General features: G+C 52.9%; 8 protein-coding genes across 11 annotated transcripts; 5 read left to right on the forward strand and 3 right to left on the reverse strand.

Moving 5' to 3' along the window:
* The first annotated feature begins 171 nt into the window (after positions 1–171).
* pp4 (protein phosphatase 4-like) lies at positions 172–2,558 on the forward strand. Its single transcript, XM_957421.3, has 4 exons — positions 172–601; positions 690–813; positions 876–966; positions 1,044–2,558. The coding sequence occupies exons 1-4, from the start codon at positions 585–587 to the stop codon at positions 2,081–2,083; spliced, it is 1,272 nt and encodes a 423-aa protein (XP_962514.3). The 5' UTR covers positions 172–584; the 3' UTR covers positions 2,084–2,558.
* Positions 2,559–2,821: 263 nt separating this feature from the next.
* Positions 2,822–4,055, reverse strand: NCU08300. Of its 3 annotated transcripts, none has more exons than XM_011395997.1 (5): positions 3,801–3,989; positions 3,697–3,716; positions 3,406–3,588; positions 3,080–3,291; positions 2,822–2,994 (listed from the first exon to the last, which is right to left on the reverse strand). In XM_011395997.1, the coding sequence occupies exons 1-4, from the start codon at positions 3,801–3,803 to the stop codon at positions 3,222–3,224; spliced, it is 276 nt and encodes a 91-aa protein (XP_011394299.1). In that variant the 5' UTR covers positions 3,804–3,989; the 3' UTR covers positions 2,822–2,994; positions 3,080–3,221. The 3 variants fall into 3 exon arrangements, with proteins under 3 accessions (XP_011394299.1, XP_011394301.1, XP_011394300.1); XM_011395999.1 differs by having other exon boundaries at positions 3,052–3,291; XM_011395998.1 differs by having other exon boundaries at positions 2,839–3,291; positions 3,801–4,055.
* Positions 4,056–4,300: 245 nt separating this feature from the next.
* On the forward strand, positions 4,301–6,689 carry NCU08299 (mitochondrial 54S ribosomal protein YmL3). Its single transcript, XM_957419.2, has one exon. The coding sequence runs from the start codon at positions 4,591–4,593 to the stop codon at positions 5,908–5,910; it is 1,320 nt and encodes a 439-aa protein (XP_962512.1). The 5' UTR covers positions 4,301–4,590; the 3' UTR covers positions 5,911–6,689.
* Positions 6,690–7,048: 359 nt separating this feature from the next.
* Positions 7,049–10,289, reverse strand: NCU08298 (cytosolic phospholipase A2 zeta). The gene has a single exon (XM_957418.3). The coding sequence runs from the start codon at positions 9,899–9,901 to the stop codon at positions 7,394–7,396; it is 2,508 nt and encodes an 835-aa protein (XP_962511.2). The 5' UTR covers positions 9,902–10,289; the 3' UTR covers positions 7,049–7,393.
* Positions 10,290–12,473: 2,184 nt separating this feature from the next.
* NCU08297 lies at positions 12,474–16,999 on the forward strand. Of its 2 annotated transcripts, XM_011395996.1 has the most exons (6): positions 12,712–13,068; positions 13,479–13,584; positions 14,327–14,335; positions 14,456–14,593; positions 14,649–15,115; positions 15,169–16,846. In XM_011395996.1, the coding sequence occupies exons 2-6, from the start codon at positions 13,581–13,583 to the stop codon at positions 15,805–15,807; spliced, it is 1,257 nt and encodes a 418-aa protein (XP_011394298.1). In that variant the 5' UTR covers positions 12,712–13,068; positions 13,479–13,580; the 3' UTR covers positions 15,808–16,846. The 2 variants fall into 2 exon arrangements, with proteins under 2 accessions (XP_011394297.1, XP_011394298.1); XM_011395995.1 differs by having other exon boundaries at positions 12,474–13,068; positions 14,327–14,593; positions 15,169–16,999.
* Positions 16,974–19,358, reverse strand: NCU08296 (30S ribosomal subunit S4). The gene is made up of 3 exons (XM_957416.2): positions 19,125–19,358; positions 18,457–18,936; positions 16,974–18,354 (listed from the first exon to the last, which is right to left on the reverse strand). Exons 1-3 carry the CDS (start codon positions 19,167–19,169, stop codon positions 17,518–17,520), a joined length of 1,362 nt encoding a protein of 453 aa, XP_962509.2. The 5' UTR covers positions 19,170–19,358; the 3' UTR covers positions 16,974–17,517.
* Positions 19,359–19,963: 605 nt separating this feature from the next.
* On the forward strand, positions 19,964–21,891 carry NCU08295 (RNA-binding La domain-containing protein). Its single transcript, XM_957415.3, has 3 exons — positions 19,964–20,548; positions 20,613–21,379; positions 21,436–21,891. Exons 1-3 carry the CDS (start codon positions 20,285–20,287, stop codon positions 21,533–21,535), a joined length of 1,131 nt encoding a protein of 376 aa, XP_962508.1. The 5' UTR covers positions 19,964–20,284; the 3' UTR covers positions 21,536–21,891.
* A 544-nt stretch (positions 21,892–22,435) lies between these two features.
* nit-4 (nitrate nonutilizer-4) lies at positions 22,436–26,836 on the forward strand. Its single transcript, XM_957414.3, has 2 exons — positions 22,436–24,972; positions 25,032–26,836. The coding sequence occupies exons 1-2, from the start codon at positions 23,387–23,389 to the stop codon at positions 26,716–26,718; spliced, it is 3,273 nt and encodes a 1,090-aa protein (XP_962507.3). The 5' UTR covers positions 22,436–23,386; the 3' UTR covers positions 26,719–26,836.
* Positions 26,837–27,153: the final 317 nt, after the last annotated feature.

The following is a 27,153-nucleotide window of genomic DNA, read 5'->3' on the forward strand; positions in this document are numbered from 1 at the left end:
CTTGCATGCGTTTGTAGAAAAGGGTACTGTATTTACCTCAGATGATGTAAACTACTATGCAGAAGGTAGGTATCTAGCACCTACGTACTGTGTACTGACCCGTTCGACGTTCACTCTCCCCACCAGACAGGGATTTCTACGGTTCACTTGGCAGTTCCAGGTCCCTGGGCCTGTCGCTAAAACTCCTTGCTCCCTGCTTCTTGCTGGATTGGCGACCGCCGCCATACCATTCGTGCCATTGTTGTCGAGGTTGTGGTTTCGCGCCATCCCCAGTCTCCCGTCGCAAAAAAAACAGAGCCGCCAGCCTAGAACACCTCAGCCCTGTCAACAGATCATTCGCCGCATCCCCACGACAACCATCAAGACCGATTCCAAAAGGGTTACTATCTGTGCTTGTTGCATCTGCAAGACGGACCACCAAACATTTCGGCATAGCATGACGCGAAGCTGACGCGACCCTACGAGACACCGCATTTCAACTTCTATTCTGACATACAAGCCTCTGCCCGGCTCAGTCCTCCTAACTGCGCGGCATCCACTCGCAGCAAAGCAGCATTATCTGTTATTCATAAGCCTCTACAGCCATGAGTGATCTGGACAGGTTAGTGCCCCGGTGGTCTTGCGATCGGGCATTCGCAACCACCCGCCGGCGACTATTGCTCGTGGTGTCTGACCTCTTTGGTGGATAGGGCGATCGCTCAGCTGCGAGCATGCCGGCCAATACCAGAATCAGACGTCCGCGAACTCTGTCACAAGGCCCGGGAAATCTTGATCGAAGAAGGAAACGTAGTTACAGTCAATGCGCCGGTAACGGTACGTCTCGAACTATCCAGATCGAAATACACACATGTCGAATCTAACCCAACGGCAACAAGATATGTGGAGATATTCATGGCCAGTTTCACGATTTGATGGAACTGTTCCGCGTCGGCGGCGATCCTCCCGATACCAATTATCTGTTTATGGGTAAGGCTGTCCCTGGTCTGTCAATCATGTCGTCAAAATCATGTTAAGCTGACTATTGTATTGTCGGATGTTGATAGGTGATTTCGTTGACCGTGGCTTCTACTCGCTCGAAACATTCTTACTTCTTCTCTGCCTTAAAGTTCGATACCCCGACCGCATGACCCTCATCAGAGGCAACCACGAATCACGACAGATTACAACTGTGTACGGTTTCTACGATGAATGTTACAGGAAATATGGCAGCGCGAATGTTTGGCGCTACTGCTGCGATGTGTTCGACTATCTCGCCTTGGGCGCTATTGTTCTTGGGGCCTCCAATACCATCTCACCAAGCGCCGGCGAGTCCAGTATACCAACAACACCTGAAGGAGGCGAGGTGGAAATCGAGGTGTGCAACGCACAGGGCGAGGTAATGAGCAGGTTTCCTCGGCCTAACAACGGGGCAGACAGCGATGTACAGAGCAGGACCAACGGGATACCACCACCGAGTAATACAGGCCCGCCTGGCTCAGGAGCGTCGGGATTGAGCAGAGGATCAGTGGGCAACCCAGCCGGCGCCGTTCTATGTGTGCACGGCGGCCTTAGTCCGCTGATAGACAAGGTTGACAAAATCAGGCTGCTGGACCGAAAACAGGAGGTTCCACATGAGGGTGCTATGTGCGACCTCTTGTGGTCCGATCCGGACGAGATTGACGGTTGGGGGTTGTCGCCTCGGGGTGCTGGCTTCCTCTTTGGTGCCGACATCGTCAAAGTGTTCAATCATCGCAATGACCTCAGCCTGATCGCCCGTGCCCATCAGCTGGTCATGGAAGGTTTTAAGGAAATGTTCGATGCCAGCATCGTTACCGTTTGGTCAGCACCAAATTACTGCTATCGCTGCGGAAACGTTGCTGCACTTCTTGAGCTATCGGAAGACGATTCAGGCTTGGGTGTGCTTGCCCGCAGTAATGGCGATGTCAATCGCAGTAATGGCGGTGCAGGATCTTCTGGAGGGCTTGGAGAGGGTGAGCTACAACCGATGAAGGGTCCAGCAAGGCGTTACCGGGTCTTCCAGGCGGCTCCTCAGGATTCAAGGGGAATGCCAGCCAAGAAGCCAGTGGCCGACTACTTCCTGTAAACCCGATACCGGGCATTTTTTGGAATATGTTGTCCCATGTTCGGTCTACGAGGACAGGTTTGACTACATAACTTGCGACATGTAGCTCAGTGTGCGTATTATTTTGGGACACTATACCCCAGCGTCATGGATTTTGGGTTGAAAGATCTTTGTCCAGGAAAACCCAAGAAATGGGCCTGCAATGTCTGGTCGGGAAAACATTGGCATGAAATTCGTTAAATAAATCGACCGGACATAGTATTTGAAACTGCCAGATAGATTTGGCACACCCAGGATCGTAACTCTCCTGTATGGGTGTGAGTCGAAGTTCGAGCGATAGGCTGAGCCATCGTCTCCCTCATTCCATTATGCAGGGTCCTATAGAAGCATACCACTTTTGAATCAACGTGAAGATGACGGAACCACTCAGCTCCTACCAGTCAGTATATATGAAGTTCACTGCGAACATAGATAGGCCAATTCTCAGATATGTTGCCATTGAGTGTCCGGGAAGCGGTAAGGCAGAGATCGGGAGCAAATCAGGCTACATGGAAGGTAGAATGGACTTATCGACGGCAGTTCCGATCCGGGATGATCGGCTTCGGACGCGCGCCGGCCCAGCTCCATCCGGTGCGGGTCCCAGGTCGCCGTGTCCGCTGTCTTGATGCCGAGTCATGAACCGACCGAAAAGCTCCGCACAGCCAGGAACTGAGGTCCGCCGAGGCCCACCTCGATTAAATAGACAGTCGAGGTTTCCACAGCAGCTTACCTTGTTGCTTGCGTTTACACCAAAACATGCGAAGAACATTGTTAAGGCATGTTCACGATTCAAAGTCATGGAAGGTGGGCTCTTCTCTGTGAGTTCACTAGTATTCGCCAATAGTACGAAACGGTAAGAATAGAGGTAGTTTCCTCTATAATCCATTACAGAACTGATCCACATCAAAGTTAGCTTTATTCACGACGTAGCCAGGCTCTGGAGCACCAACGCAAGACGGCCAGCGGAGGGTAACCGACGTTGAATGTATTCCGAATATTGCATTACTACCACCAACCGGCCGGCCTCAACCAAGCCAAGATGTCCTGTTATTCCATCAAGCCTTTGGAAGCCATGTACTGTATGACCAAACGGCCGGGGTGGCAGGGCCTATGCCCAAATTTACTTTTTCTCCTGTGTCGTCCCGTTCTCCTTTTGCGCCCGCTCATACTCGATAATCTGTCTGCTCCAGCTAGTGGAGGTAATATCGGTTGCGTCAGCTTAAGAACATCCCCGCGGTCTGCGCTCGCGGAAAACGTTACGCATGTATAAAAATTTGGATGGGGGTCTGTCTGCCAGGACATACTATCTGCTGGGATAAAAGCGACCAGGCTCGGGCATCTTGTGACGGTACTCTTTCTCGGCGCTAAGCTTCCAGACTGCGGCAGTGATGAGGAAGACGACGCCACCGAGAACAGCCGTGTTCTTCTTCCAGTTGGCCGGCTGGGCGTACCAACCACCCGAAGGCGACCAGACGTGTTTGGGGTAGCTGGAGTGAAGGGCGAGGCAACGATTAGGACGGATCCATGACACAACGCAGGCTGGGTTGGACAGAATGCGCGGAGGGTTTGCGCATGTCGAGGGCGATGAAACTCACGGAACTTGGGGACCGCCGCCCTATAGACAGGAAAAATAGAGAGTTAGCAGACACAAAACATAGTAGTGATGATGGCTATTCTAAGCAATCGGGTGGATACGCACCATTGTGATGAAGTTTTGGGATATGTGGTGAGGTAGGTTGGACGTTCAACGAGGAATGATTCTTTCCACCTCGCAGTTAAGCAAGATCGGTTTGTACTGTCAACTTTGCGATGCACTGCGAACGACGGCACAATAGTGGTGATGCTTCAGCGGGAACAATTGGATAGAAGGACGAATGATGAATCCGCCTACAGGCTGACGAGGGGCTAAATCGCATCAACCATCCAGGCCTGAAAGTCACCATGTCACTCGTCCTAACTGGGGCCGAGGGCGCATGCGACAGACGGGCGGCGGGCGGCGGGCGGGCAGCTCCCGCTTGTCCACCACAGTGCACCGTATGCTAAACAGACAGCGCAGATAGTGGATTGGGGTCGAAGATGGATCTTGTGGGGACCCTCACTGGGCCAACAACGAATCATGTCAGCCGGCTTTTATGTCTCGGTCTTGGGGGAGTAACCCCTGCGCTTGAGCACTGATTCACGGCTCTGGGTGGTGGGCTTGTCTAGTGTACGGGTGGTGAGCGTTCAGATTGGAGAACTTTTTTTTTCTACCCGTGTTCGACGGCCGGCCGAGTCTGAACGAGAACCCATCCGATCAACGCGCGACTCCGACCGGGATCCCGAGTAGCTTCCCACCCCGCGACCACCGGCTCACCACCTGCCCGTCCGATTTCCCTCACTCCATCCTTTTCTTGGCAGGGCCTCCAGACGGCGCACACTTACGGAACCTGGGCCCCAGCACGTCAACACCCGGTTGTCGAGCCGACCATCACCCATCAAATATATCGCCCATGAAGAGGATAGCAACGCCCAGCTTGACGAGCCGGCTGCTCGTCGCCGCTCGCTCCGGAGTGTCGCCCGCCACTGCCGCCATCCGATCCCGATCTGCAATCTCGGTGCGATCGCAATCGACAGCTGCCCTCGCTCAGCACGATGCATCCCACGATCTCAACAATGATCGGTTCCCCCCGCTTGAGCCCCTCCCCCCCGCGGCCGAGTCCCTACCGTCGCCCCTCCCCGAACGGGCCTTGACCTCGGCCAAACTGGCCGCCCTCCACGCCCGTTTGAATCTTTCTCCCAAGATCCCCTTACAGACATTGGCAAGGACACTGGTCGACGCCTCGGCCGACGAGAACCCGCAGTTCAACAACGCCAACCTCGCCTTCGTTGGCCAGACCCTCATCAACTACCATATTGCCGAATGGCTCCTCTGCAAATACCCCCGTCTACCCCAGGGAATTCTCTTCAGTGCCATGAAGGCTTATGCCGGACCGAAGCCCTTGCTCCAGATTGCGCGGTCATGGGGTGTTGATACCGCCGCGGTGCCCGGCGGCGAGGTGGATCCCGGTCTTCTGCAGTTCGATGCCCTTAAGCCCGGCGTCGCCATCACAAATTTCGGCTACAAGCGTACAGAGCTCGCCTACCTCGAGAAGTTCAAGTGGCGTCGCGGTATGGCCTCGCGTGTCGTTCTCGACGACGACTTTGGTGATGTCGTGCGCAGCGACCCCAAGGTTGCCGCCGATCTGGAGAAGGCGATGGAAGAGCAGGATCAGGACAAGACTCCCGACGAGGAGGAGGCCGAGATGGTCGCTAATGAGCAGGACCAGGACGTGAGCTACGACCGCTACGGCAACCCCGACACCCGGGCCGCTGCTGAGCGGGCCCACGCCTACTTTGTGCGCGCCGTCGTCGGTGCCATCTACGCCCACTGCGGCCGCGAGGCCGCCAAGGCCTTTGTCAAGGCGCACATCATGTCGCGCACCCTCGACATTGCCAAGCTCTTCGAATTCAAGTACCCCACCCGCGAGCTCGCCGCGCTCTGCGCCCGTGAGGATTTCGAGCCCCCCGTGGCTCGTCTCCTCTCCGAGACGGGTCGCCAGTCGCGCACCCCCGTTTTTGTTGTCGGTATATACAGCGGCAGCGACAAGCTCGGCGAGGGCGCCGCCTCCTCTCTCGACCACGCCCGCTTCAAGGCCGCCATGAACGCCCTGAAGGCTTGGTATCTCTACAGCCCTGGCGAGAACCCTCGGGTACCCAGTGATATGCTGGAGGAGGGTGCCAAGCCCTGGACGCCAGCATACATTGATATGGGTGAGGTTATCTCCCGCTAAATGAGGAGGCTGAAACACGGAGCATGGCGGCGGACAGTACGGCAGGGCAGTAGAGAACTTAGGAAGTGTATGAAACGAAAGGTAAAAAGAGAGTCGCAGATGGCCTGCTTACACTCTCGGTTTTATTGGTTGTGCGGCCCATCAACTCGGGATAGGTTCCCCTTGTGGAAATCGACGCAAGAGGATCGAGAGGGAAACAAAACAACGAGTGGATTTTGTTGGTGTGGTCTAAAAGCTCAGCTTACCTTTCCACTCTTGTCCTGTCCTGTTGAGAGCGGGCAATTTCCGTCCTGCGAAGGAAGGGGATATTAAATGGATGGTCCTCTCCCATCCAGTCACTCCCTTTCCTTCCATTGTTTCTTGCTCTTTTTGCCAAAGACGAGATGTTGTATACAGATTTGCGCGCAACGGACATACATGTACACACACGCACACCCCCGCCACATATACCAATACAAAGGGGGGTTGGGACGGAACGGGGAATGAAGAGGGTCTGGATGGTGGCTGCTTGGCTCTGCTTTCGACAAAGAGAGACACAACCCTCGTCGGGGTGGCATCTGTGTCCTTCTTTCTCAGTGTATAATACCAAAAAAGTAGCCGAGGCCAGGGAGAAGGAAGATCATCGTCTGTATGTGTAGCATTAAGAAGTCAAATTTTTTACGAGGCATCAACGAAGTACATGACATGATAAATCCTTCCTCTACGTATTGACTGCTCTGGCATGAGGAGAAGGCTGTGTAAGAGAGAATATGGTACTACGCAATTTACACGCATTGTACAATTCCAGGATGTGTAAGCCCTTGTTTTGTATAACAAGCATCGTAAAGGAAGAAATGGGAATACGCAACCGGCAAGAGTAAAAGACCGGACGACGAGATCGAGCCTGGAAGTTCCTCCCAAGCTTGCGCGCCTTCCATTCATCCAAACTAGAGGTTGTTTAGTATCTATTTTGCCTTGTGCTTTCTTCACATTGCTCTTGTTTATCTTATACGTGAGAGGAAGATGAAGTTGGTGAGAGGGGAGATGAAATGTGGACTGTTCTCTCTGTAGTTGCGTCCTCACTTTCTCACCCCCTCCTGGTACTTTGTCACGACGTTTCCAAAAACACGTTCATCAGAACTTGCGACCTGATGCAAAGGGATCAATGAAGGAGACTTTGACAACTATAGAATTGGCATATTGTTAAGGTACAGTGGTCTAAGATAATAGGGTGCACCAAGGAGAACATGGAGTGCGCGTAGGTTTTCTCCTACTGGTTAAAAAAACACACATTAAGTTTCTGTTACTCATCTCTTAATCTCTTCGGCATTGTCTATCCTCTTCATCCTCATTTTGGGGTATAACCATCCGTCATCTCATTCATCGTCATCCATCTCATGAGTCATAACCCATTCCTACCATCTCCATCACCAAAGAGTAACCCACAGAGAATCACTCGCCTCCCAAATCAACAAAAAGAAGAGACACAACGCGCTCGCTCAGCTCAACTGAAGTGATCACCCTCGCCCAACTTACCGTCGATCCCTAGCCTAACCTTCCTCCTCTGCCTCTCCTCCGCCATCCTCTTCTCCCTCTCCAGTCTACTATTCTTCTTGCGTTCATACACCGCCCTTACCGTCGCCCGAATCTTCTCTTTGCCCTCGTCATAGTTCGCCCTCGCGAGTGCGACAACCTGATCAACTTGTTCCGGTGTGTACACAAAGTTCCACGTGCTCATGTAATCGCTCGAGGCTGGATCAACAGAGCTAGAAACCTTCTCGTTGGCCAGGAATGGCATGTAGACGACCGCAATGCCGGCGTTCGGCTCCATGAGCTTCCATGACGAGGTATCGTCCACTGGCGGCGGCGGCGGGTCATCGGTGCGTCGCTCCTCGGTTGTGCCGACCCAGACGGTACAGTAGCCGAGCTCGTGGGCGGTTTGGTCGTATTTCTCTTGCTGGCTCATCAAGCTCTGGTCGCTGTCGCCTTCGGGCTTTACCTTGGGGTCGTTGGCGTGTCGGATGGCTTGGTCGGCTTTGGCTTGGGCGAGTTTGTTATCGGCTTCGGCTTCTGTGGCTTCTTCAGCTTCCTTCAATTCCCTGGCGGTGGTGGAGGCCGATGCAGACGCCTTGGGCCAGCCGGCACCTATGGGCCATCCCTTAATCCCCCTTTGCCTTGCGTAACCTTCGACCACGGAGAGCCAGTTGTCCGTCTTGATGTCGGCAGAAGCATCGAATGCGACTATAATGTCGACATTGCGACCTGGCCGCAATAAGGGGTAGATAGGGAGGTTATTGGACATGCCAGAGTCCATAAGTTGGATGTAATCGGAGTCGTAAGCAAGCCGAGGAACCGTTGGCGGAAGCTTGCCGTTCATTCCGTGGATGAAATTCGGGATCGTCGCCGGATCGATTGGATGAACCTTGCTGAGATTCTCATTGTGACCCCAGATCAAGTTGTCTACAGCCTGGAAACCACCAAGGCTCTGGATCAAAGGGCGGATTTCGCGGTAGTAATGGCTCAGTGTTGCGCAGAACGCACTGCCCCATATGCCCAGGAGTACAGGCAACCGGATTTCGGGAAGGTAGAAGCCTTCTGTTGTAGGCAGGTTGACGCCGTCTTGGAAACTTCTGCCCATGGCCCAGGTGGGGATACCGGCAGCGAACTCTTCGCAGAAAAGCTCGAAAGGCGTCATTTCAAACCACTGAAACCATGCTTCTTTCTTGGCCTCAGCTTTTGCCGCCTCTGAAGCATGAGACTGCTCGTTGTCGGCCTCGTCCAGCTCGGGGATTTCATGGCGCACAGCCGTATAAATGGGCATGGGATTTTGTCCGTAGCGAATGTACTCTTGCTGGTGAGACAGCTTGAAGTCCTGTGCATTGATGCCAAGTTCTCCCTTAGGAATGAACAACCTGGCTGCTAGCAGCAGCCCGTATGCGTCAACGAGCCCAAAATCAGCTTCTGGATCACCCTTCAGCTTTTCTACTACGGCGGTTAGCAGTAGCTTGTTCGTAGGCGCAGACAATAGAGCCGAGAAGGCAGTAGGCGGGTAGGCAATATGAATGCCGAGACGTGCTTTCAAGTGGTTAATAAGTCGCTGGAAATCGTTGCCTGCAAGGGAGGAGAAGTACAGAGACTGAAGCCAACAGGATCCACTGACGCCTGATGTATACGTGATACAATCGAAAAGGCCATCCTCGGCCGCCGCCATATATGACCCGGTTCCAGCGACGAGCGCCCTAAGGCCACCACCAGAGCCACATATGGCAATGGTGGGTACGTCTTCTGGGTTGACATCCTCCTCTTTTATGCCAAGGTAGTGAGCCAACGCAACGGCTGTTATCTTTTTCCTGCGCGCCAGGAAAGTTTTCTCTTCGTCACAGAGGTCCTCCGAAACGCGAACCTTGGCCGAGTACTGGATCTCAGGATTTATGGCAGGATCGCGGGCCTCCTCCCAGATTTCAGCGGCGAGAGAACCTGGGGCCATGTTGAGCTCCCGTTGGAGCTTTCTGATGTAGCCAGGAATGAGTTTGGACCATTCTGGAAGAACAAGATCGACCAGCTTGTTGGAAAGTTTGCCTGCCTCGGCCGAGGTCATGGCCGAGAAGCCCTCAAAGCCATCAACGAGTTTAGACCAGGTGCTACTATCGTCGATTTTGCCGTGAGATTCTAGCTCCTGAGCGAAGAGGTCTGTATCGCTCGATCGGTCTGTCTTCGCAGTCTTGTCGGTTGAGTCGAAAGTCTGAACAACATCAGCCGTTGGGTTGAGCGAGAAAACAAGCAAGGAGCCGAGGAGTACCGCCGAGAGGGATCGAGGGACCCGCGTCTTTGGTTTGGGCTTGTTATCGCCTGAAGCGAAGAAGCCATGTCGCGTCTGTTGGAAGGATAGCAGGGAGGGTTTCGTCCTTGCCGGTGCTCTCAAGAGGGCGCCACTTTGTGTGAGAGACCTTGCCAGGGGAGATCGGCGACCCGTTGATGAGATGGCGAAGGTCAATTGGCCCAGCCGCGCCATCTTCGCGGTTGCTGGTAGGTTGCAGTACCTCCGCTGGCAAGGCTAAAGGAAATGCTCAATATGCGATGCGGCACGACGCGGGCTAAAATTAAGAGACACCAAAGTTAGGTTGGTGTTGCGCGCAGTCTCGAAATACCTGTAGAGGATGGGGGAGGTAGGCAGGAACCTGGGGTCCTTTATTAAAGACAGGTCCCGACACGACACTTGTTTGGATATTGCTCTCGATTAAGGGCTATCATGTTGGCCGAAAAGCGCCCGGCCCAGTTGACGAGCGAACTTGGTCTATTTGACGAGCTTCCTAGTCCTTCCGTCCAAGTTTTATTGTCGGCAGCTTGTATGACTGTATCGATCGGTTACGGTAACTGATTCCCCGAGGAGTCTGGAGTTGATTTGTGTATGCGATTCTGACATCATAGCTATGGAGCTTGGAAACCTGAGCTGGAGGGGCCCGAGGTCTGTTAGAAGGGTACCACCCAACAGCTTGTACTCTACCTACTACCTTCCGACGGTGCAAGCCCGATAAGCGACCCGTAGCATATCCGGATTTCTTCGTGTCCAAGTGGAATGCTCCTGCCAGTCCCATCATCTTCGTTACTTGCCTACCTCGTACCTTTCTACTCAATCGGCAAGCAAGAACTGGAGCCCCTGGCACATTTCTCCCATGGTCACGTACTGGACCTTTTGCCTCTTCCAGTGGATATCCCGTCTACACTATTAATTAGCTCGGTGGTGTCGGGATACACTCCGGATGTTCCAACTTGCCAAGATCCCGTCCTTTGAAAGAAATCAACGCTGCAACTTGGTCCAAGCTAGCATGGATTTTTCTTGACTGTATACCGGTATGTGGGAGTACATATGTAGTCGATCTTGAAAGTTGCTTACTTACATTAACACGAATATCCTTATCTCTGCCCACTATCCACCCGTTCTTCTTCCAACGAGCAGACGGGGAAGCATACATCGACCAACTATGTGTGCGCACCGATTAACCAATCATGTGACTTCTCGGGAACACCCGAAGTACAATACTTGTCGTCCGAACCTTTGAGAATTACTTTAATCCTCCGCATGCAATTCTGGAACCAAACTGCCTCTACCTAGTGGGGAAGTAGAGGATACTGTGTATACAGATGTGGTCGTGCCAGAGTGTTTTAGGAATTCCCGAAAGGCCAATGTGTTCGTCTTTGATTTCTGTGACCGAGGCGGGAAAAAATATAAGAAAACGAAGCGTCCAGTCCAGCCCTTCCGGATGTGGGGAAGTTGATCGGATTGTTTCTTTAAAAAGCCAGGCGGCTCCATTCCCGTTCGCTTGTTATGGAGGACGGGAACTGGAGGAGCTTCTATGTATGAATGGAACTGGGGTTTCCACACCCAGGGTGTCAGACCATCAGGGCCAGGCGCATCTTGCAACCACCTCCACATGGAAGCGGTATGCTCCAGGATGCACCGAAAATCGACGGATATGCGCCCAAATGTCCCAAGCCACGCCATTGCCATGTTTCTCTAACCATGGGACATCGAGTTGGTCCCGTGTCTTGCTTTTCTGATCTCATCCAGGGTCTCCGATGATCGACCACCGTGACGGCTTTGAAGAAGAAAAGTGATCCCTATCGACCGCACCGATCAAAATGTCCAGCAAGAACTCACGGGATTTACACCAAAGCACGGCGACAATATTTGGATGCAAGCGCCCGAGCACCACATCCAGAGTGTAGGAGCCTGACGGTAGCCACCATGTCTGTCTCATCAACAGGCGGAAACAGGCGTATAATATAAAAACACATAATCCATGGTATTTGGCCTCCAGCAAAGACAACTTGAAGGAGATGATGCTGTTTGCCCTGACTGAAACAGTCGCTCGTCTGGTTCCGAAGTCGGGTGTGGGATCTAGACGCGCTCAAACCTACCTAGCCCGCCTACCCGTGCCTCGTAGCCAGCCTCAGCAAGTTATGTCCGAATATCATGAGCAGTCATACCAGAGAGCCAAGCACCAAATAGAGTTGCAGAGAAGCGCGAAGCAAATCAAAATGTGAAAGTGCACGGGATTTGGTCTCCAACAAATGCACGTAATTTAATTTTCAGGAGCTCCCTGGCTCATAAGTACTTAGCTCATCGTCACATCCGTGCTAGTACAGTGCGGACATGGCAAATTGAGCCGAGGCGGCATGACCTTTGTGGTTCCTACTCCTTTCTGCTTGCTTGTCAAATGTTTGCTCTTGTTGGTATTGCGTTCTACACTGGTAGCTTAGTGTAGGTCTCATAGGTCTCATGTTGAGATGATGGGTTAGATATTACTCATAGACAAAAGATGAAGTTCCCGTTGCTCGATGCCAGCTACTCAAGGTTAGTATATTGTGTTGACACAAGTTTTGAGATTGGATTTCTCGAGCCCCAGAATTCACACTCATCTTTTTCCCCAAATGCTGGGCTGTAACCATGTCCTGACCAATCATGTGTCCGATTGTGTCAACCCCTGCTTATTAGTTTTCCCCTTAGCATGTCCTTTTAGGTTGCCCACCCGTCAGGCCAGTGGACACTTCCTAATCGAAGTCTAATGTGCCAGCCGGGCCACCAGCGAGCGAGGCCTTGCGACCTTGCGCCCGTGTGCAGTGTTTTACTCGTGGTCCTGGCACTGGTGCGTCGGGCCTGCCATGGCCTGTCCGGCGTCCATCCGGGTTCCAGCACGACACCACCTAACACCACATTTGGCACGTCGAACCTGAACCCCTTTTGAACTGCTCCAAACGGAACGTCGATGCAGCCAGGCACAGGCAATCTAAACACCTACCCAATCTCCATACCCACCCCCCATCCCATCCACAATCATCCATCCATCTTCTTCGACTGAAGCCGCCCTGTCTGCTCGCTGCTGCTGCTGGTGCTTGCTGCTGCCACACTGACTGCCGTCGCTCCTCACACAAAATTTCCCATTCTTTTCTACCGGCAACAACTCAGCATTCTCCTCCCCGTTATCACGTCCCCGTCTTCATTTCGTACCTTACCTTTGGCACTCTTTTCATATTCATACGCGATCCAGCGTTACCTTTCAGATTCACCGGCCAATTGCCTTGGAAATCCGCACTAGGCGGCGCCCATTGACAACTACCCAACCTTTGACAATACGCGAACCATCGAGGTATCTACCCTACCGGCTCGCCTTCCTTCCGGTAAGTTGATGCTGCTTGATCGTGAACTCCGATACTCTCTGTATAGACGCTCGCTCCTGGTCCAGCCCAGAGCACGTATCTACAGCCTCCCCGTCCGGCTCGACAGATACCGAATGGCTCTGTTGCTACTGCCCCAACCTGCCGGTATCTCGTGCTCTTCGTCGTCACAAGCCCCCCTCATAGTTGCCGCTGGGCTGCGCCGATACGAGCAGCCACTCCAGCCAGCCCGTTTGCCTCCACCGCAATCCACGTTGGGGTTTTAGGTGGTGTCGGTGCTGGTAGTACCGGACTCGCACTGCAGGGCACTTGACGAGTGGGCGGTAGCCGTCTGCACGGAGAAGGAGGAAGACACATGCCGGGTGCAATTCAGCTTCCATCTCAATGACTGACGCTATTCGTTTACCTTCCAGACTTCGCGCCTTCCTTACGATCCCGAATTTTTTTACCTTTTTCATCAACCGTTCACTTCTCGACTCGACCGAAACATCACCATCACGGTACCTTCTGCTATAATGGGTAAGCGCTTGCTTTCTGTCCTCTACTTAACCTGCCCATTCGACCAAGCCGCAGGAAGCATCGCCGGATCACCGACCTCCTCGTACCTTACTCTACGGTCCAAGGGCTCAACAAAACCCGACTCAACGCCGCCCTTCGCCGACTTTTCATCTCCCTTCCCCCCACCAACATCACAGCTCGTTCTTCTGATACGATCATCACATTCGTTGTCCGCTTGCCATCTACCGTTTCTTGGGAACCGTCTTTTTTTTGGAAGAGAACCATCTTACCACCCAAATACTTTGTTCAAACGACTCCGCTGCAATGCATTTCGCTACCATGATGCACAATGCCACCCGGGGCCGCGCCAAAAGTGTTCAGTTTGAGAAGAGCTTCGCCAGTCTCGCTGAAACCATCGATGGAAGCGCCTCGCGGGATGGTCCCGTGTCCCCCGTTTCCGTCTCCGGAACACGGACCAGCAGTTTGCCCCTTGGGGAGAACAACGAGATGATCAAGAAGGCTCTACGCCGATACAAGAGCTTGCTGGAAATCGAGGACCCGGCCCCGACGTTGCCAATGACCCAACAATTCTCATACGACGAGCTATATCCCAAGGCTACGGATCCGACTGTGTCCCAGGAGCCATTACCGAAGCGGCCTTTATCCTCTAGTAGTTGAGAGCTCCGCGCACTTGACTGGACATACATTACATACTTTTGGGCACAAGATGATGGATATCATGCTAACGTTGGCTCTATGACAGCTTCGAACGGTATTCCCACCTCTCCTCCTGTTAGGGCGGCTCCCGTACCTCAGTCATCGACTTCCCAGCCATTGCCATCTCAGACGAAACAACATCAAGATGCTTCTGGTTCTGACACCGTGGCCGCAGCTCTCCCTTCTACCTTGAGCGACAACCGAAACATTGTCCGAAGGAAGCTGACGGGATACGTTGGTTTCGCCAACCTTCCCAACCAATGGCACCGCAAGAGCGTCCGCAAGGGCTTCAACTTCAATGTCATGGTTGTTGGTATGTGACGCTTTCTGTGTCCATTGAAGGAGATTTACTAATTCTAGACATGCAGGTGAATCGGGACTCGGAAAGTCGACCCTCGTTAACACTCTCTTTAACACTTCGCTTTACCCTCCCAAGGAGCGCAAGGGACCTAGCCTCGACATTGTTCCCAAGACTGTCACCATTCAGTCTATCAGCGCCGATATTGAAGAGGCTGGTGTTCGCCTCCGTTTGACCGTCGTTGACACTCCTGGCTTCGGCGACTTTGTCAACAACGACGAGTCTTGGCGTCCTATTGTGGACAACATCGAACAGCGCTTCGATGCTTACTTGGATGCCGAAAACAAGGTGAACCGCATGAACATTGTGGACAACAGGATCCATGCCTGTGTGTTCTTCATCCAGCCCACCGGTCACTCGCTCAAGCCTCTTGATATCGAGGTCATGAAGCGTCTCCACACCAAGGTCAACTTGATTCCCGTCATCGCCAAGTCGGATACTCTCACCGATGACGAGATTGCTGCTTTCAAGGCTAGAGTATGTCTTCGGGCCCTACTGGTTCTGCGATCAATACTAACAGTTTATCATAGATTCTTGCGGATATCAAGTACCACAAGGTGCAAATCTTTGAGGGCCCTCGCTACGAACTCGACGATGAGGAGACCATCGCGGAGAACAACGAGATCATGTCCAAGGTCCCCTTCGCTGTTGTCGGTGCGACCAACGAGATCACAAACGCCGATGGCCGTAAGGTTCGCGGTCGCCGTTACCCTTGGGGTGTGATCGAGGTGGACAATGAGGAGCATTGCGACTTTGTGAAGCTCCGCCAGATGCTCATCCGTACTCACATGGAGGAGCTCAAGGAGCACACCAACAACGTCCTTTACGAGAACTACCGCACGGACAAGTTGATCGCTATGGGCGTCTCTCAAGATCCAAGCGTCTTCAAGGAGGTGAACCCAGCCGTCAAGCAGGAGGAAGAGCGCGCCCTCCACGAACAGAAGCTTGCGAAGATGGAAGCCGAAATGAAGATGGTCTTCCAGCAAAAGGTTGCTGAAAAGGAATCCAAGCTGAAGCAGAGCGAAGAGGAGCTGTATGCTCGTCATAGGGAGATGAAGGAGCAGCTGGAGCGCCAACGACTGGAGCTCGAGGAGAAGAAGTCCCGAATCGAAAGTGGGCGGCCAATTGAGAAGGAGCCGACAAAGAGGAAGGGATTTTCTCTCCGATAATTTTGCGGCAACAACTTCACCCGCCTCTCACGACTGTTGTACTGTCATGTTATCCCGCATACACCTCGGCCTGCCGCTTCATTCCTTCATTCTCTGTTTTCCATTTGTTCATCTTCTAATCATAACCTCCTAATCCTGCGGGAGGATCCCCTCGCAAGCCAACAGTCTCTTTGCAGATCCCTTCATAACCGGATGGGTTTCTGTTAGAAATTTGTTGGCTGCCGTAAACGGTCAAATTTCCAAAAGCCGGTGTGTTCCGTCGTTGGGACGGGGTGCGGTCCGGTCGACTTTGTTCTTGAAAAGCTAATGCAGATGTAATTGGGCCGGAGGAGCTTTTTCGAGAATCTCTTACTTCACAATGGCAGCATGGTTCCAACAGATATATCCTCTTATCTGCTTTAGGGAGTTGAGTTCCGAAAATATGAGGGAGAAGAAAGAGAGATAATTCGTTGGCTGTTCCCCATCAGATGTTTGCGGCGCAGCAGCAATCAGGCCCTCAACTCCCTTTCGCGGCTCTGCTTGCCCTTGTCTTCTTGACCGACTGTCGGCAACATCATGTTTCCGGCTGCCACCATGACTGACAAGTCGGTTAGGATGCTGTGGCTGGCGGGAGCGAGGAGCAATTCACAACCGAGAAGCTCATAGAGGGATCAGAAGGAGTCGGGTTTGAATTGTGCTCGCGACGTTGCACCATATGCAAGTTGCAAAGGGGGCGTAAGGGAACAGGCGGGAAATCTCACTTGGACGAAAAGCAACGAACGACCAGATATCCCAACAACACATGTATTTTATTAACTGCTTTCATCGGCGATCAGATGTTTTTATTTCACGGGGAATTCTTGTAGGAGGTTTTTCTTTTCACGGTTTACGGTCGGTCATACCCAACCCAACATTTCCGGCCGATTCTCTCAACTGGTGCTTCGCTCTCCAGCCACGGAGGGTTCTTGCTTACCACATAAAACATACACACACTCAACGTACACTTAGCCTCTCCTAGATAGTTATTTCTTAGCCTTTTTCTCTCTCGCGCTCTCAAGGCGAATTTTGCCGTCTTCCTCAGTGATAAGTGTTTACCTTTGCACTGCTCCTCTCGATCGACAATGCTATGATTGGCAATTTTACTATATAAGCACTGAGCTTTCAGAGAGGAGACCGTAGGTGTCTCGGTGGTTCTCATCTGTCTCATGACTTTCTTACGCAAAGAAGAAGGAAATTTGTCTATGCCCCTCTTTATATCCATTTAGTTAATAGTGGTAATGATACATGTAGCGTACATCGATGCCGAAGGGGGCGAACTGAATGAGTCTGCAACAGATTGTTCGGGTATTGAGGAACGAACAAACTGTTACGCGCAATGTGCCCAAAATACGTATGAAGTCAACTCATCTCATGCATGATCCATCCCCGTCTCCTTTTTCTCCGGGAATCGCGAGATTTGCCGCCCACTTCGCAGCTTTCTCATCGAGACCGAACCCGATTTCCAACGCATGGTCCAACTGAAGCCGCAGCAGGTGCAGAGTATCACATCATCCGAGGTTGCCTTGAAGATGCAACAAGCACAATAGAGCGTACCCGCGACATGCAAAAAACTGGGTGCGCGCGACTCTAATCGTCCATTGGCGAATTCTACCGCTCTGAGACGGCAGAGAGTGACTGCCGTTCCTCCCTCCATCTCCCCTTTTCATTCCCTCGCTCCTAACTAGACCTCCTTTAACCTCTCCGTAAGTACCAGTTGAACGCGAGTTGGTTGATAGTGGGGGAGAAAGGCGACGGTACTTCGGACTCGCCCGGGCGCGCCACGGGGTGGCGGAGGTAGACGGCCGCGCAGATGTTCTGGTTGACCTCAAGGTAGCGGGGGATGAACGCGAAAGCGGACATGTAGTTGCGCGGCCTCCAGGGGGTCATGTACGGCTTGCTCGGGTCGATCTCGTTGTCCTCGTGCTCGTCGTTGTACTCGATCACCTTCTTGAGCACCTGGCGCGACTGCTTGTCAAGCTTCTTGCTCAGCTCCTTGGCCGCCTCCTCCTGCTGAATGGCCTTGGAAGGGGAGACCGCAAGGCGCTCGAGAAGCATCGTCAGGTCGTCCACCACGTTACCGGTTGGCGAAACGGACCCGTCGCGCCGCTGCGCTTGCTTGATGGCGGCCTTGATGTCGCGCTTCAAAGCGCGCAATGCTTGCTTGCGCGTCGCGGAGAGCTGGTGAGACGGCGAGTCGGCGATGTGCTTGGCGTACTGCAGCAGACGTTGGAGCTGCAGGAGTTCGTACTTGCGGTTCCAGGCCTCGTCGAACTTGGAGGTGTCGACTTGCTTCTCCTTCTTGCCGGACTTGGAGGCTGCTTCTTGTGCCTCTCCTTCCTCGGCCTCCTCGGCCTCCGCATCCTTCTCTTCGGCGGCTTCCTGTGCTTCCTCCGCAAGCTCCTTCTTGGCGGCCTTCATAGCCGCGGCGAGGAGCTTCTTGTCCTTGGGCGCACCGGTCGCATAGAGGACGCGCTCGACGTCGACTTGGAAGAGATCGCCAGGGTTCAGGAGGTAACCGGGGTGTTTCATCTGCAAAAGGATCGGGTAATGTTAGCGCCGAAACAAGCAGCTTTGGCATGGGTGCACTGTATTGTGGGATTCGGTATTGGAACGTTGTGATGGTGTACATGCCTTCTTGCCGTTGACGGTGACGGCACCGTGCACAACCATCTGGCGGGCCTGTCTCGCACTGCTGGCAAAGAGGGCTCTGAATATGGCGATATCGAGGCGTCTCTCGAGAGGCGCAAAGGTCATTTGCTCGTACGGCGTGGGAACCTTCCTGCCCGGGTTGGCGATGACTTGCTTGGCAGGTTTCTCGTCGGCGGTCTTCTCGTAGGCTGGGGGCTCTGAGAGGCCGGAACCGCGGCCGGCGGCTTGTTCGCTGCCGTTATATTTGGCCATGTATGCCGGGTCCATGTTGACGACGGCCGGTAGGCGACGGCTAAACATGCGCGCCCATTTGCGTTCCTTGATGTGCTCGCCGTGGTATGCTCGTGTCAAGGACTTGGCGAGCCATTTCTGCTGGAAGAATGTCTTGCCGCTGATTCTGGGTTCTCTCCCGGCCGTAGCCAGGTTGTACAGGTTATATTTGTTCCATGTCGGCCTGATGGGCTATTCGGAAGAAGAAGAAGCGCACACAAAATACGTCAGCATGATCGCGTGTGGTGGGTGTTGAGTGTCGTGGCAATGGGACTGGCAGGTAGTAGGTAATGGGGCGAATGGGGTGATGATGCGGCGGCGGCGACGATGACCAACGGCAAACCCGGCGACGGCGGCATAAAACACCGAATAGCACATACCTTTTTCTTCAAACTGTGGTACTTGAACAACCTCCGGATCTTCATGTTGGGTGTGGTGTGTTTGGAGGAGCTTCGGGGGATCGGATCGGACTGTAGGCCCCGTGCTTTTGGCGAAGTGGACGGACCGGTTCGGCGCAGGTTGTTTGGAGATTGTCGAGTCCGGAGCGGTCCGGGGCACCTAGCAGCACTGCCAACGAGGGGAGCTTCCCGGGGCCCTTCCACCTCTTATCGGGCGCCGTCCTCCGAAAATTATTTCAGACCCGAATTGGAGCACGCGCTCGCCCATTGGTCGCATTCACGTGAGAAGCTCGGGCCACTGTGCGCGTCAACTCCAGGCCGGATGGTGGAGAACTGGCAGGCACAGGATGCGGGAGCTAGAGCGCATGCGGTATAGCTCCGCAACCTCTTGGCGGATTGCGGGTGCAAGTGGAGTGGGGCTAGAAGCAGAGCCAGGCGGTAGAAATCGGCACAAAAAGTCTAAACCCAAAGGCGGTTCCCTTGGACCTGGGTGGGGCTGATTTGGTTGCTTGCTTGGTTTCGCCGCTTCCATTTTTTTGCGCTGAGGGGGAGGTTTTGACAAGTGCAGTCCTCGATATGACTCCAATGCCGACAGACCCTGGAAAAAGTCAGGGCAGATGGGTTACGCTGCTGTATGATGATGGAGGGAGGGAGCTCAGTAATGGATGGACAAGACTGAATCAAACTCTCGATCTTTGACAAGGGAATTGAAGTGTGTGTTACAGTTCAGAATTATCGAGGTCCTACCTGACTTACACTACGTGACTACCTCTACACTTCACACACGTCCTGGGATTTGCTGGTGAATGGCCGACTTTCCTGTCGCGTCGATCAACAATCAACCCTGCACCAACCCAACACCATTCCCCCACTGCACCCTGCAATAACATTTTGCGCCTACCGCCCCAAAACTGGAGTGCACCTGAAGGACCCACTAAATAATTTCGTCGTTTTGCCTGCTTGGTCCCCGGTCTCCAGTGCACTTTCTGCATTTTCATCATCCGTTCACCATTATCTCTCTCCCGGCCATCTACATCCATTCTTCTCTTCCGTGCACGCGCGTCACGTTAGACGGTCAATTGCCTTTACAGCCGCTTGTACTTTACCCTTTCAAATACCTACAGGCCACTCCGACCTTCATCATGAGCGATACCACCGCCAACACTGAGGCTGCGCCTGCCGTCGAGAATGTTCAGACCGAGGTCCAAACCGAGACTGTAGAGGCCCCCGTCGCGGAGGCTGCCCCCGCCGCCGAGGAGGCTCCCAAGACTGAGGATGCCAGCAAGGAGGAGGAGAAGAAGCCTGAGGCTACCAAGTCTATCGACCGCGCCGACTACAAGAACAACAGGAAATACGATCCTTCGACCCAGCCCGTCACTGACGATCCCGTCAAGATCCGCAACCAGGTACGATCAGACTACAAAAACAGTTGGCATGCTGCGTGTCCCCGTGTCTAACAAATAGTCTTAGGTCGAGTTCTACTTCAGCGACAGCAACCTCCCTACCGATAAGTTCATGTGGGAGACGACCGGAGGCGTGGAGAACAAGCCCGTTTCGCTCAAGACCATCTGCAGCTTCAAGCGCATGCAGATGTTCCAGCCCTACTCGGCCGTCGTCGCCGCGTTGAAGGAGAGCGCCTTCTTGGATGTGTCTGGCGAGGAGGGCCAGGAGACGGTCAAGCGCAAGAAGGCCTACACTTCGTCCTCTGATGCGCAAAAGGCCCGTCTGGCTGCCAGCGTTTACGTCAAGGGTTTCGGCGAAGAGACCGGATCCACTCAGTTCGACATCGAGGCTTTCTTCACCAAGTTTGGTCAGGTCAACCTGGTCAAGCTGAGGCGTAACGAGGAGAACAAATTCAAGGGCTCGGTCTTCGTTGAGTTTAAGACGGAAGACGAAGCCAACGCCTTTGTTGCCCTGAACCCCGCCCCCAAGTGGCAGGATCAAGAGCTCGTCATCAAGAAGAAGAAGGATTACCTGGACGAGAAGACCCAGCTCATTAAGGAGGGCAAGATGGAGCCCGGCACCAGCAAGAAAAAGATCTTCTTCGAGGGCAGCATCAAGGGTGCCGAACGTGGCCGCGGACGTGGCGGCCGCAGCGGTGGTGACAAGGGTGACTGGAAGTCGCGTCGTGATAACGACCAGAGAAACGGCTTCAAGGGTGGCCGTGGTCGTGGAAGGGGTGGCCGCGGTGGCCGTGGCGGCCGTGGTGGTCGCGACAACCGTGACCGCAACAACGAGTAAGTTACAGCCATCCGACAACTGGGTTTCGAACATTTACTAACGTGTGGTATAGTAACAACAACAAGCGTGCCCGTGAAGATGACGGAGACAAGAGTGCTGAGCCAGCGGCGAAGAAGGTCGACACTAAGGCTGAGGCTGTCGAGCAGCAATAGAAGGCCGGCATTGGTATGCTCCAAGTTCTGGGCCGGACGGACTGATGACTTGTTCCTGATGAATAATTCTCGAGGCTGTAAAACATTCGGACGGCGTTATATGGGTGGTGTTTGTTTTAAACTTAAAAGGGCAGGGATTTCGTACTACAACATCCGATATTGACCTTGATAGCGTGCTGTGGTTATTGCATGCGAATATATACGCAGTATAAAGGCGATGGTTCTAGAAGTAAGCATTGTATCACTTTTGCTAGACAAGTTGAGTGAATGGACTACTAGATGTTTTATCATGTCAGACCTTCATGCTGTTGTTCCCTCAAAGATTGGAAGTTGTGGTCTCTGATAGCTAAAAAAACGCCGACTGGATTATGTGTAGATACCAAGGTGACGCGGCCATAGTCAATGCTTTGGGTAGACAAGGAGACCGTCTCAGGCGCTTTGGGGAAACAGCCATTCGTTTACTGAACAGTCATTTTCTTTCATGCTGGGCCTTCCACGCTGAGCACGCCTATGATATCGTTCCAGACCGCAAGTCGCCATTTACCAACTTGGGTCTTAGGGTACTATGTATCGATGTCTGGGCGTTGTGTTGGCTGCAAGTACGGGATGAGCACACGATGTAGTGTAAGATGGAGTTCTAGTATACCTAGTGCAGTTTGGGGGCTGGACGCAACGAATGAGATGCGATGCAGTATCTACGAAACAGACACAGTGCTCGAGATCCTCTTCTGATGCTTTAAGGAACCTCCGTTCGACCAATGATATTGCCGAGAAAACCTCGCCATGGGCAATGATCATGATTACTAACACTATTATAGCGTGTGTAGAAACAATTCAGAGCCTTTACAACTTGCAACTAGGTCGAGGTTCAAAGCTGCACACGCACTACCTACGAATCGACAATTATCGTCACTCGACACGATAGGGGTCCAAGTCATTTTGGCCCTCAGACCGGAAACGGTCAGTTTCACAGAGTCCCAGCAGCCTTGTCTCCTTATTTCGTGTACTGCTACGAAGCGTAAGTCGACAACTGTTACATATGCCTGCGTACCCGAGCACATCAACTGGGTAAGGTACCTCAAGGAAACAGCACGTACCAGCCGACGTCCCGAGTCTTGGTTGGGGCTTTGGGGGTTTAGTTCAAACTTCGCTCCCATTTTATTGATCATCAACCACTTCACCTCACGTCCAACGGTGAACAAGAGAACAGGAGATCCGCAACATCTCAGGGGCTTATCCAATAGCCTTTTTTTTTTGTTGCTTTTTTTCTGAGTCGTCCGTCTGCTTGTTGAACGTCCCGCTTGCGCCGGCGTTCTCTAATCGCTTGTTCGGCCTCTTGTCCTCTTCTCACCCGGCCGTGTACTCTGACTCAAGAACCGTCTTGACCAACCCGGCCGCCCCCATCGCCATCACTGTTGTGACTTTTCTCTTCCCGAAATCCCTACCCCGGACTACCCCGGATCTCCCTTGCCTCTGTTGGGCTGTCTCGACCCACGCCCGCGCTGTGAGGACCGTGGAGTTCTGTTGCCGACCTCGACGGAGCTTCGCCGAGGTTATCACTGTTGGTTGGGATACAACGCCCGTCGTCCGCGACTTTGATAATCGTTCAAGAGATCCTCCATTGCTTCAGTCGCACACGGCCTTCAGTCCCACCGGTCCCTTAAGAGTTGAGGCCCCGGGGACTCCCCGCCAATTCCCCGCAACCCAGCACCCTGGTACAGAACCCATCGGCCAGACGATATCAGGCGTCACAATTCCGTGTCGAGGCTTGCTTGCTGTCACAGTTGCAGTCCTTGCCAGAACCATTACCACGGCTTGTACTTGGCAGCTCACCAAGGTACTCCCCGGCAGATGAACAGTTCGGATGTTCAAATGATGTCCTCTCAAGATGCGCCAGGCTCAGCCGGACTCGCCCCCGACAACATCGCCTCTTCGTTACCTTCCAAGAAGAAGTCTAGGCGGGGCGCTGACCCTACCAACCAAAAGCGACGATGTGTGAGCACGGCCTGCATCGCCTGTCGGAGGAGGAAGTCCAAGTGTGACGGCGCCCTTCCGAGCTGCGCGGCCTGTGCCAGTGTCTACGGCACCGAGTGCATCTATGACCCAAATTCAGATCACCGCCGAAAAGGCGTCTACCGGGAGAAGAACGATAGCATGAAAGCCCAGAACGCCACACTGCAGATCCTAATAGAGGCCATTTTGAATGCTTCCGAGGAAGATGTGATCGACATTGTGAGGAGGATTCGCACCTGTGACGACCTTGACGAAGTAGCCGAGTCCATCCGCAGGGATGAGAAGAACGCAACAGCAACCAACGACAACGATGACAGCGATGAACCCACCCAACCTGGCAGAGATGACGCTACCAGTCAGGCCGTTGAGGGTGAGAGGGACTTGGCCCGTAAGATGGGAGAGCTCCGGATCGAAAATGGTTCTGTTCGTTTTATTGGCGGTACCTCGCACCTCATATATCTCAGTGAACCGACAGATGCCTCTGAAGAACCGGAGCTTGAAACCCGCCTGTCGACCTGCGATGAGAATCCAATCACCACCTGGACAGAGGTGACCAAGAATCCTCAACTAATCATCCATCTCGTCAACATGTATTTCAACTGGCACTATCCTTACTTCACCACGCTGTCTAGAAGCTTGTTTTATCGGGATTTCATCAAGGGAAAGCCGGCTGGCCAACCACGCTCCACTGTTTACTGTTCGTCGCTGCTGGTCAATGCCATGCTCGCGCTTGGCTGTCACTTCACAAGTGTGGACGGTGCCTTTGCGGTACCTGGGGACAGCAGGACCAAGGGTGATCACTTCTTCGCCGAGGCCAAGAGACTGATTGTTCAGAACGACGAGTACGAAAAACCAAGGCTCACTACCGTGCAAGCTCTGGCGCTTATGTCAGTGCGAGAAGCAGGCTGCGGACGGGAAGCGAAAGGCTGGGTATACAGCGGCATGAGCTTCAGAATGGCTCAAGACATTGGCCTGAATCTAGACATTGGATCGCTGGACGAAAAGGAGGTGGATGCCCGGAGAATCACCTTTTGGGGTTGCTTTGTGTTTGACAAGTGCTGGTCAAACTATCTCGGGCGGCTACCACAGCTTCCCAAAAACACCTATAACGTTCCGAAGTATGATGTGTTTCCAGACGAAGATGCTGAACTGTGGTCTCCTTATACCGACGCAGGCTTCGACCAGTCTTGCAAGCAGCCATCTCGGACACGGGCTATAGGCTTACAGTTGTCGAAACTCTGCGAGATCAGTAGTGATCTTTTACTCTTCTTCTACCACCCCAGTCATATTGGAAGATCGAGCGGCAAGTCAGCTGAGCTCAAAAAGCTTAGCGAACTTCATCGGCGTCTGGAAGACTGGAGAACGGAGCTACCAAAGGAATTCGAACCCAAGGATGGCCAGTTACCCAATGTCATTCTAATGCAGTAGGTTTTCTCACTCTCTACTTACCCAAGACTGGGCGGAGTTACTCACCTTTTCACAGCATGTTTTATCATCTACAGTATATCCATCTATTCCGACCCTTCCTAAAGTACACAAAGGAAGCTTCGCCCCTGGAGAAGGTCCAGCCCCGAAGAATATGCACAACTAACGCCAATAGCATATCCAAACTTATGCGACTTTACAAAAAGCTATATAACCTCCGGCAAATATGTAACATTGCCGTATACATGCTGCATTCTGCGTGCACAATACACATGCTCAATTTGCCCGAGAAAACTGCCAGACGGGATATAACCCACGGCGTTAGACAGTTGGAGGAAATGGCTGAAGACTGGCCTTGTGCGCGGAGAACATTAGGTATCATCAGCGTTCTAGCTCGGAAGTGGAATGTGGAACTACCCGAGGAGGCCGCCATTGTCTTGAAGAGGACAGACGAAAAGTACGGAATGTTTAGCACTTCCGAGGTCCCCTCACCCAACAGGACGGCCCCTTCTCTCGCTCCATCCTCGCCTGCACCTCCTTACACCCCAGAAGCGTCTCTGCTTTTTTCTACAACAGCCGCCGCAGTACTCGAACAACAACCGTACAGTCCAATGACACTATATAGCCACCCAACTCCTCCGCATCTTGGTCCGGAGAGTATATCTGATCCCGGAATGTCGCCTAATATAGTCACCTTCTCCGACCTGCCTGATCCGTCCGCTCCCATCATCCCCCAGCAACAGCAGAACATGCAGGCTATATCTAGCTTAAGCCAAAACAATATGCTTCACCAACACCACCACCACCTACAAAACCAACATCAACCTCAACAGCCACACCATAACCACATGACCTACCAGCAGCAACAACATAACCTGCTCACCCACCCGGTGAGCGCCTCATCAATGTCCATGAGCGACACTCTCGCCACCATTACGGCATGGGGTATACCAACCTCTTCACCCGGCAACAACAATAACAATAACATCGTATCCCAACATCCGCATCATCAAAAGCAGCCACAACAGCAACAACAACCACAAGCACAACGATATCCCACAGTTGGATCAGTCGGCACAAACACCGTGAAACCTCCAGCAGCTGCCACGCAGACCTTTACTCCAGCCCAGTTACACGCGAATAACTTGGCGACTGCAACGAGATCAACAGCTTCCAACCACAAGAGCGTTGGCCGACACGTAAGCCCCAGCTCGATCTACGCCATTGATGGACAGGATTGGTACCTGAAGGATGGCGTCACCTGGCAACAGGGCTTTCAGGGGTGGGATCTGGAGGGCGGTGGAGCAGGCACAGCTACAAGCACTGGTGGTATTGGGGATGGGGGTGGACCTACTGGTGGTGCTGGTGATAGCATGGCGAGGCTAGCTCCTCGAGGGAATATTGGCGGCGGCGGCGGCGGCGGCGGCGGTAGTACAGGACAGCGACAGCAACAGCAACAGCGACAGCAACAGCAACAGCAACAGCAACAGCAACAGCAACAGCAACAGCAACAGCAACAGCAACAGCAACAGCAACAGCAGCAAGAGGCTAATATGTTTGCGTATCATCATGGGGCAGAGAGAGGGGGGGGTGGTATAGAATCAACGGGCATGGGAATGACGACGGTAGGAGGTGGAGGAGGAGGGTTCGATCCAATAGGAGGATCTGGGCTATTGGATGATTTGGTGGGTCTGGATGAATTGGGCAGCTTGGACGGCTTGGGACATCTCCCAGGTCTAGATTGAGTTTGGGTTTCTCTCATGTGATTTGAATTGTAGGACACGGGATTTGGAAAAGGAAATGGATGGGTAGAGGGGGAATTCGGACATACATATATATACCCATGGTTGAGAGAATAAATGCGATAGTGTCGTTCTATACACAAATTCCTTCGAAAAAAAAAAAAAAAAACTTCAGGAAGAAGCTCTTTTAGGTGCCATGGTGATTCAAAGCTTGCATAAATACTTGGCTCGACGACAGAAAACTTTGCAATGGAGTTTTATTAAACTCCTGTCCATCGGACTATGGCAATTTAGGATTGTCCAAATTCTCCTAAACCCATCAAATTTTTCTACTTTCCTCTTGTTTAAGAACCACGCATAACAAAGCAGCGACCATAAGAAGGTTACAAATGAACAGGGGGGCATGTCCAATATGTTTGGTCTATGCTGAGTCACTTT

Source organism: Neurospora crassa, linkage group IV (assembly GCF_000182925.2).
Source record: "Neurospora crassa OR74A linkage group IV, whole genome shotgun sequence".
In the NCBI taxonomy this organism is placed as follows: domain Eukaryota; kingdom Fungi; phylum Ascomycota; class Sordariomycetes; order Sordariales; family Sordariaceae; genus Neurospora; species Neurospora crassa.

Coding starts and splice junctions, on each gene's coding strand:
- NCU08297 (XM_011395995.1), top strand. Junction 14,594..14,648: donor CTTCAATGTCATGGTTGTTG/GTATGTGACGCT, acceptor CTAGACATGCAG/GTGAATCGGGACTCGGAAAG. Junction 15,116..15,168: donor TTGCTGCTTTCAAGGCTAGA/GTATGTCTTCGG, acceptor AGTTTATCATAG/ATTCTTGCGGATATCAAGTA.
- NCU08299 (XM_957419.2), top strand. CDS start 4,591: ATGAAGAGGATAGCAACGCCCAGCTTGACGAGCCGGCTGCTCGTCGCC.
- NCU08296 (XM_957416.2), bottom strand. CDS start 19,169: ATGAAGATCCGGAGGTTGTTCAAGTACCACAGTTTGAAGAAAAAG. Junction 18,937..19,124: donor ACCACAGTTTGAAGAAAAAG/GTATGTGCTATT, acceptor TCTTCCGAATAG/CCCATCAGGCCGACATGGAA. Junction 18,355..18,456: donor TCACCGTCAACGGCAAGAAG/GCATGTACACCA, acceptor ATCCTTTTGCAG/ATGAAACACCCCGGTTACCT.
- NCU08295 (XM_957415.3), top strand. CDS start 20,285: ATGAGCGATACCACCGCCAACACTGAGGCTGCGCCTGCCGTCGAGAAT. Junction 20,549..20,612: donor CCGTCAAGATCCGCAACCAG/GTACGATCAGAC, acceptor AAATAGTCTTAG/GTCGAGTTCTACTTCAGCGA. Junction 21,380..21,435: donor AACCGTGACCGCAACAACGA/GTAAGTTACAGC, acceptor CGTGTGGTATAG/TAACAACAACAAGCGTGCCC.
- NCU08300 (XM_011395997.1), bottom strand. Junction 3,589..3,696: donor GGCGGCGGTCCCCAAGTTCC/GTGAGTTTCATC, acceptor CCTTCACTCCAG/CTACCCCAAACACGTCTGGT. Junction 3,292..3,405: donor CGCTTTTATCCCAGCAGATA/GTATGTCCTGGC, acceptor TACCTCCACTAG/CTGGAGCAGACAGATTATCG.
- pp4 (XM_957421.3), top strand. Junction 814..875: donor CAGTCAATGCGCCGGTAACG/GTACGTCTCGAA, acceptor AACGGCAACAAG/ATATGTGGAGATATTCATGG. Junction 967..1,043: donor TACCAATTATCTGTTTATGG/GTAAGGCTGTCC, acceptor GGATGTTGATAG/GTGATTTCGTTGACCGTGGC.
- NCU08298 (XM_957418.3), bottom strand. CDS start 9,901: ATGGCGCGGCTGGGCCAATTGACCTTCGCCATCTCATCAACGGGTCGC.
- nit-4 (XM_957414.3), top strand. CDS start 23,387: ATGAACAGTTCGGATGTTCAAATGATGTCCTCTCAAGATGCGCCAGGC. Junction 24,973..25,031: donor CCCAATGTCATTCTAATGCA/GTAGGTTTTCTC, acceptor ACCTTTTCACAG/CATGTTTTATCATCTACAGT.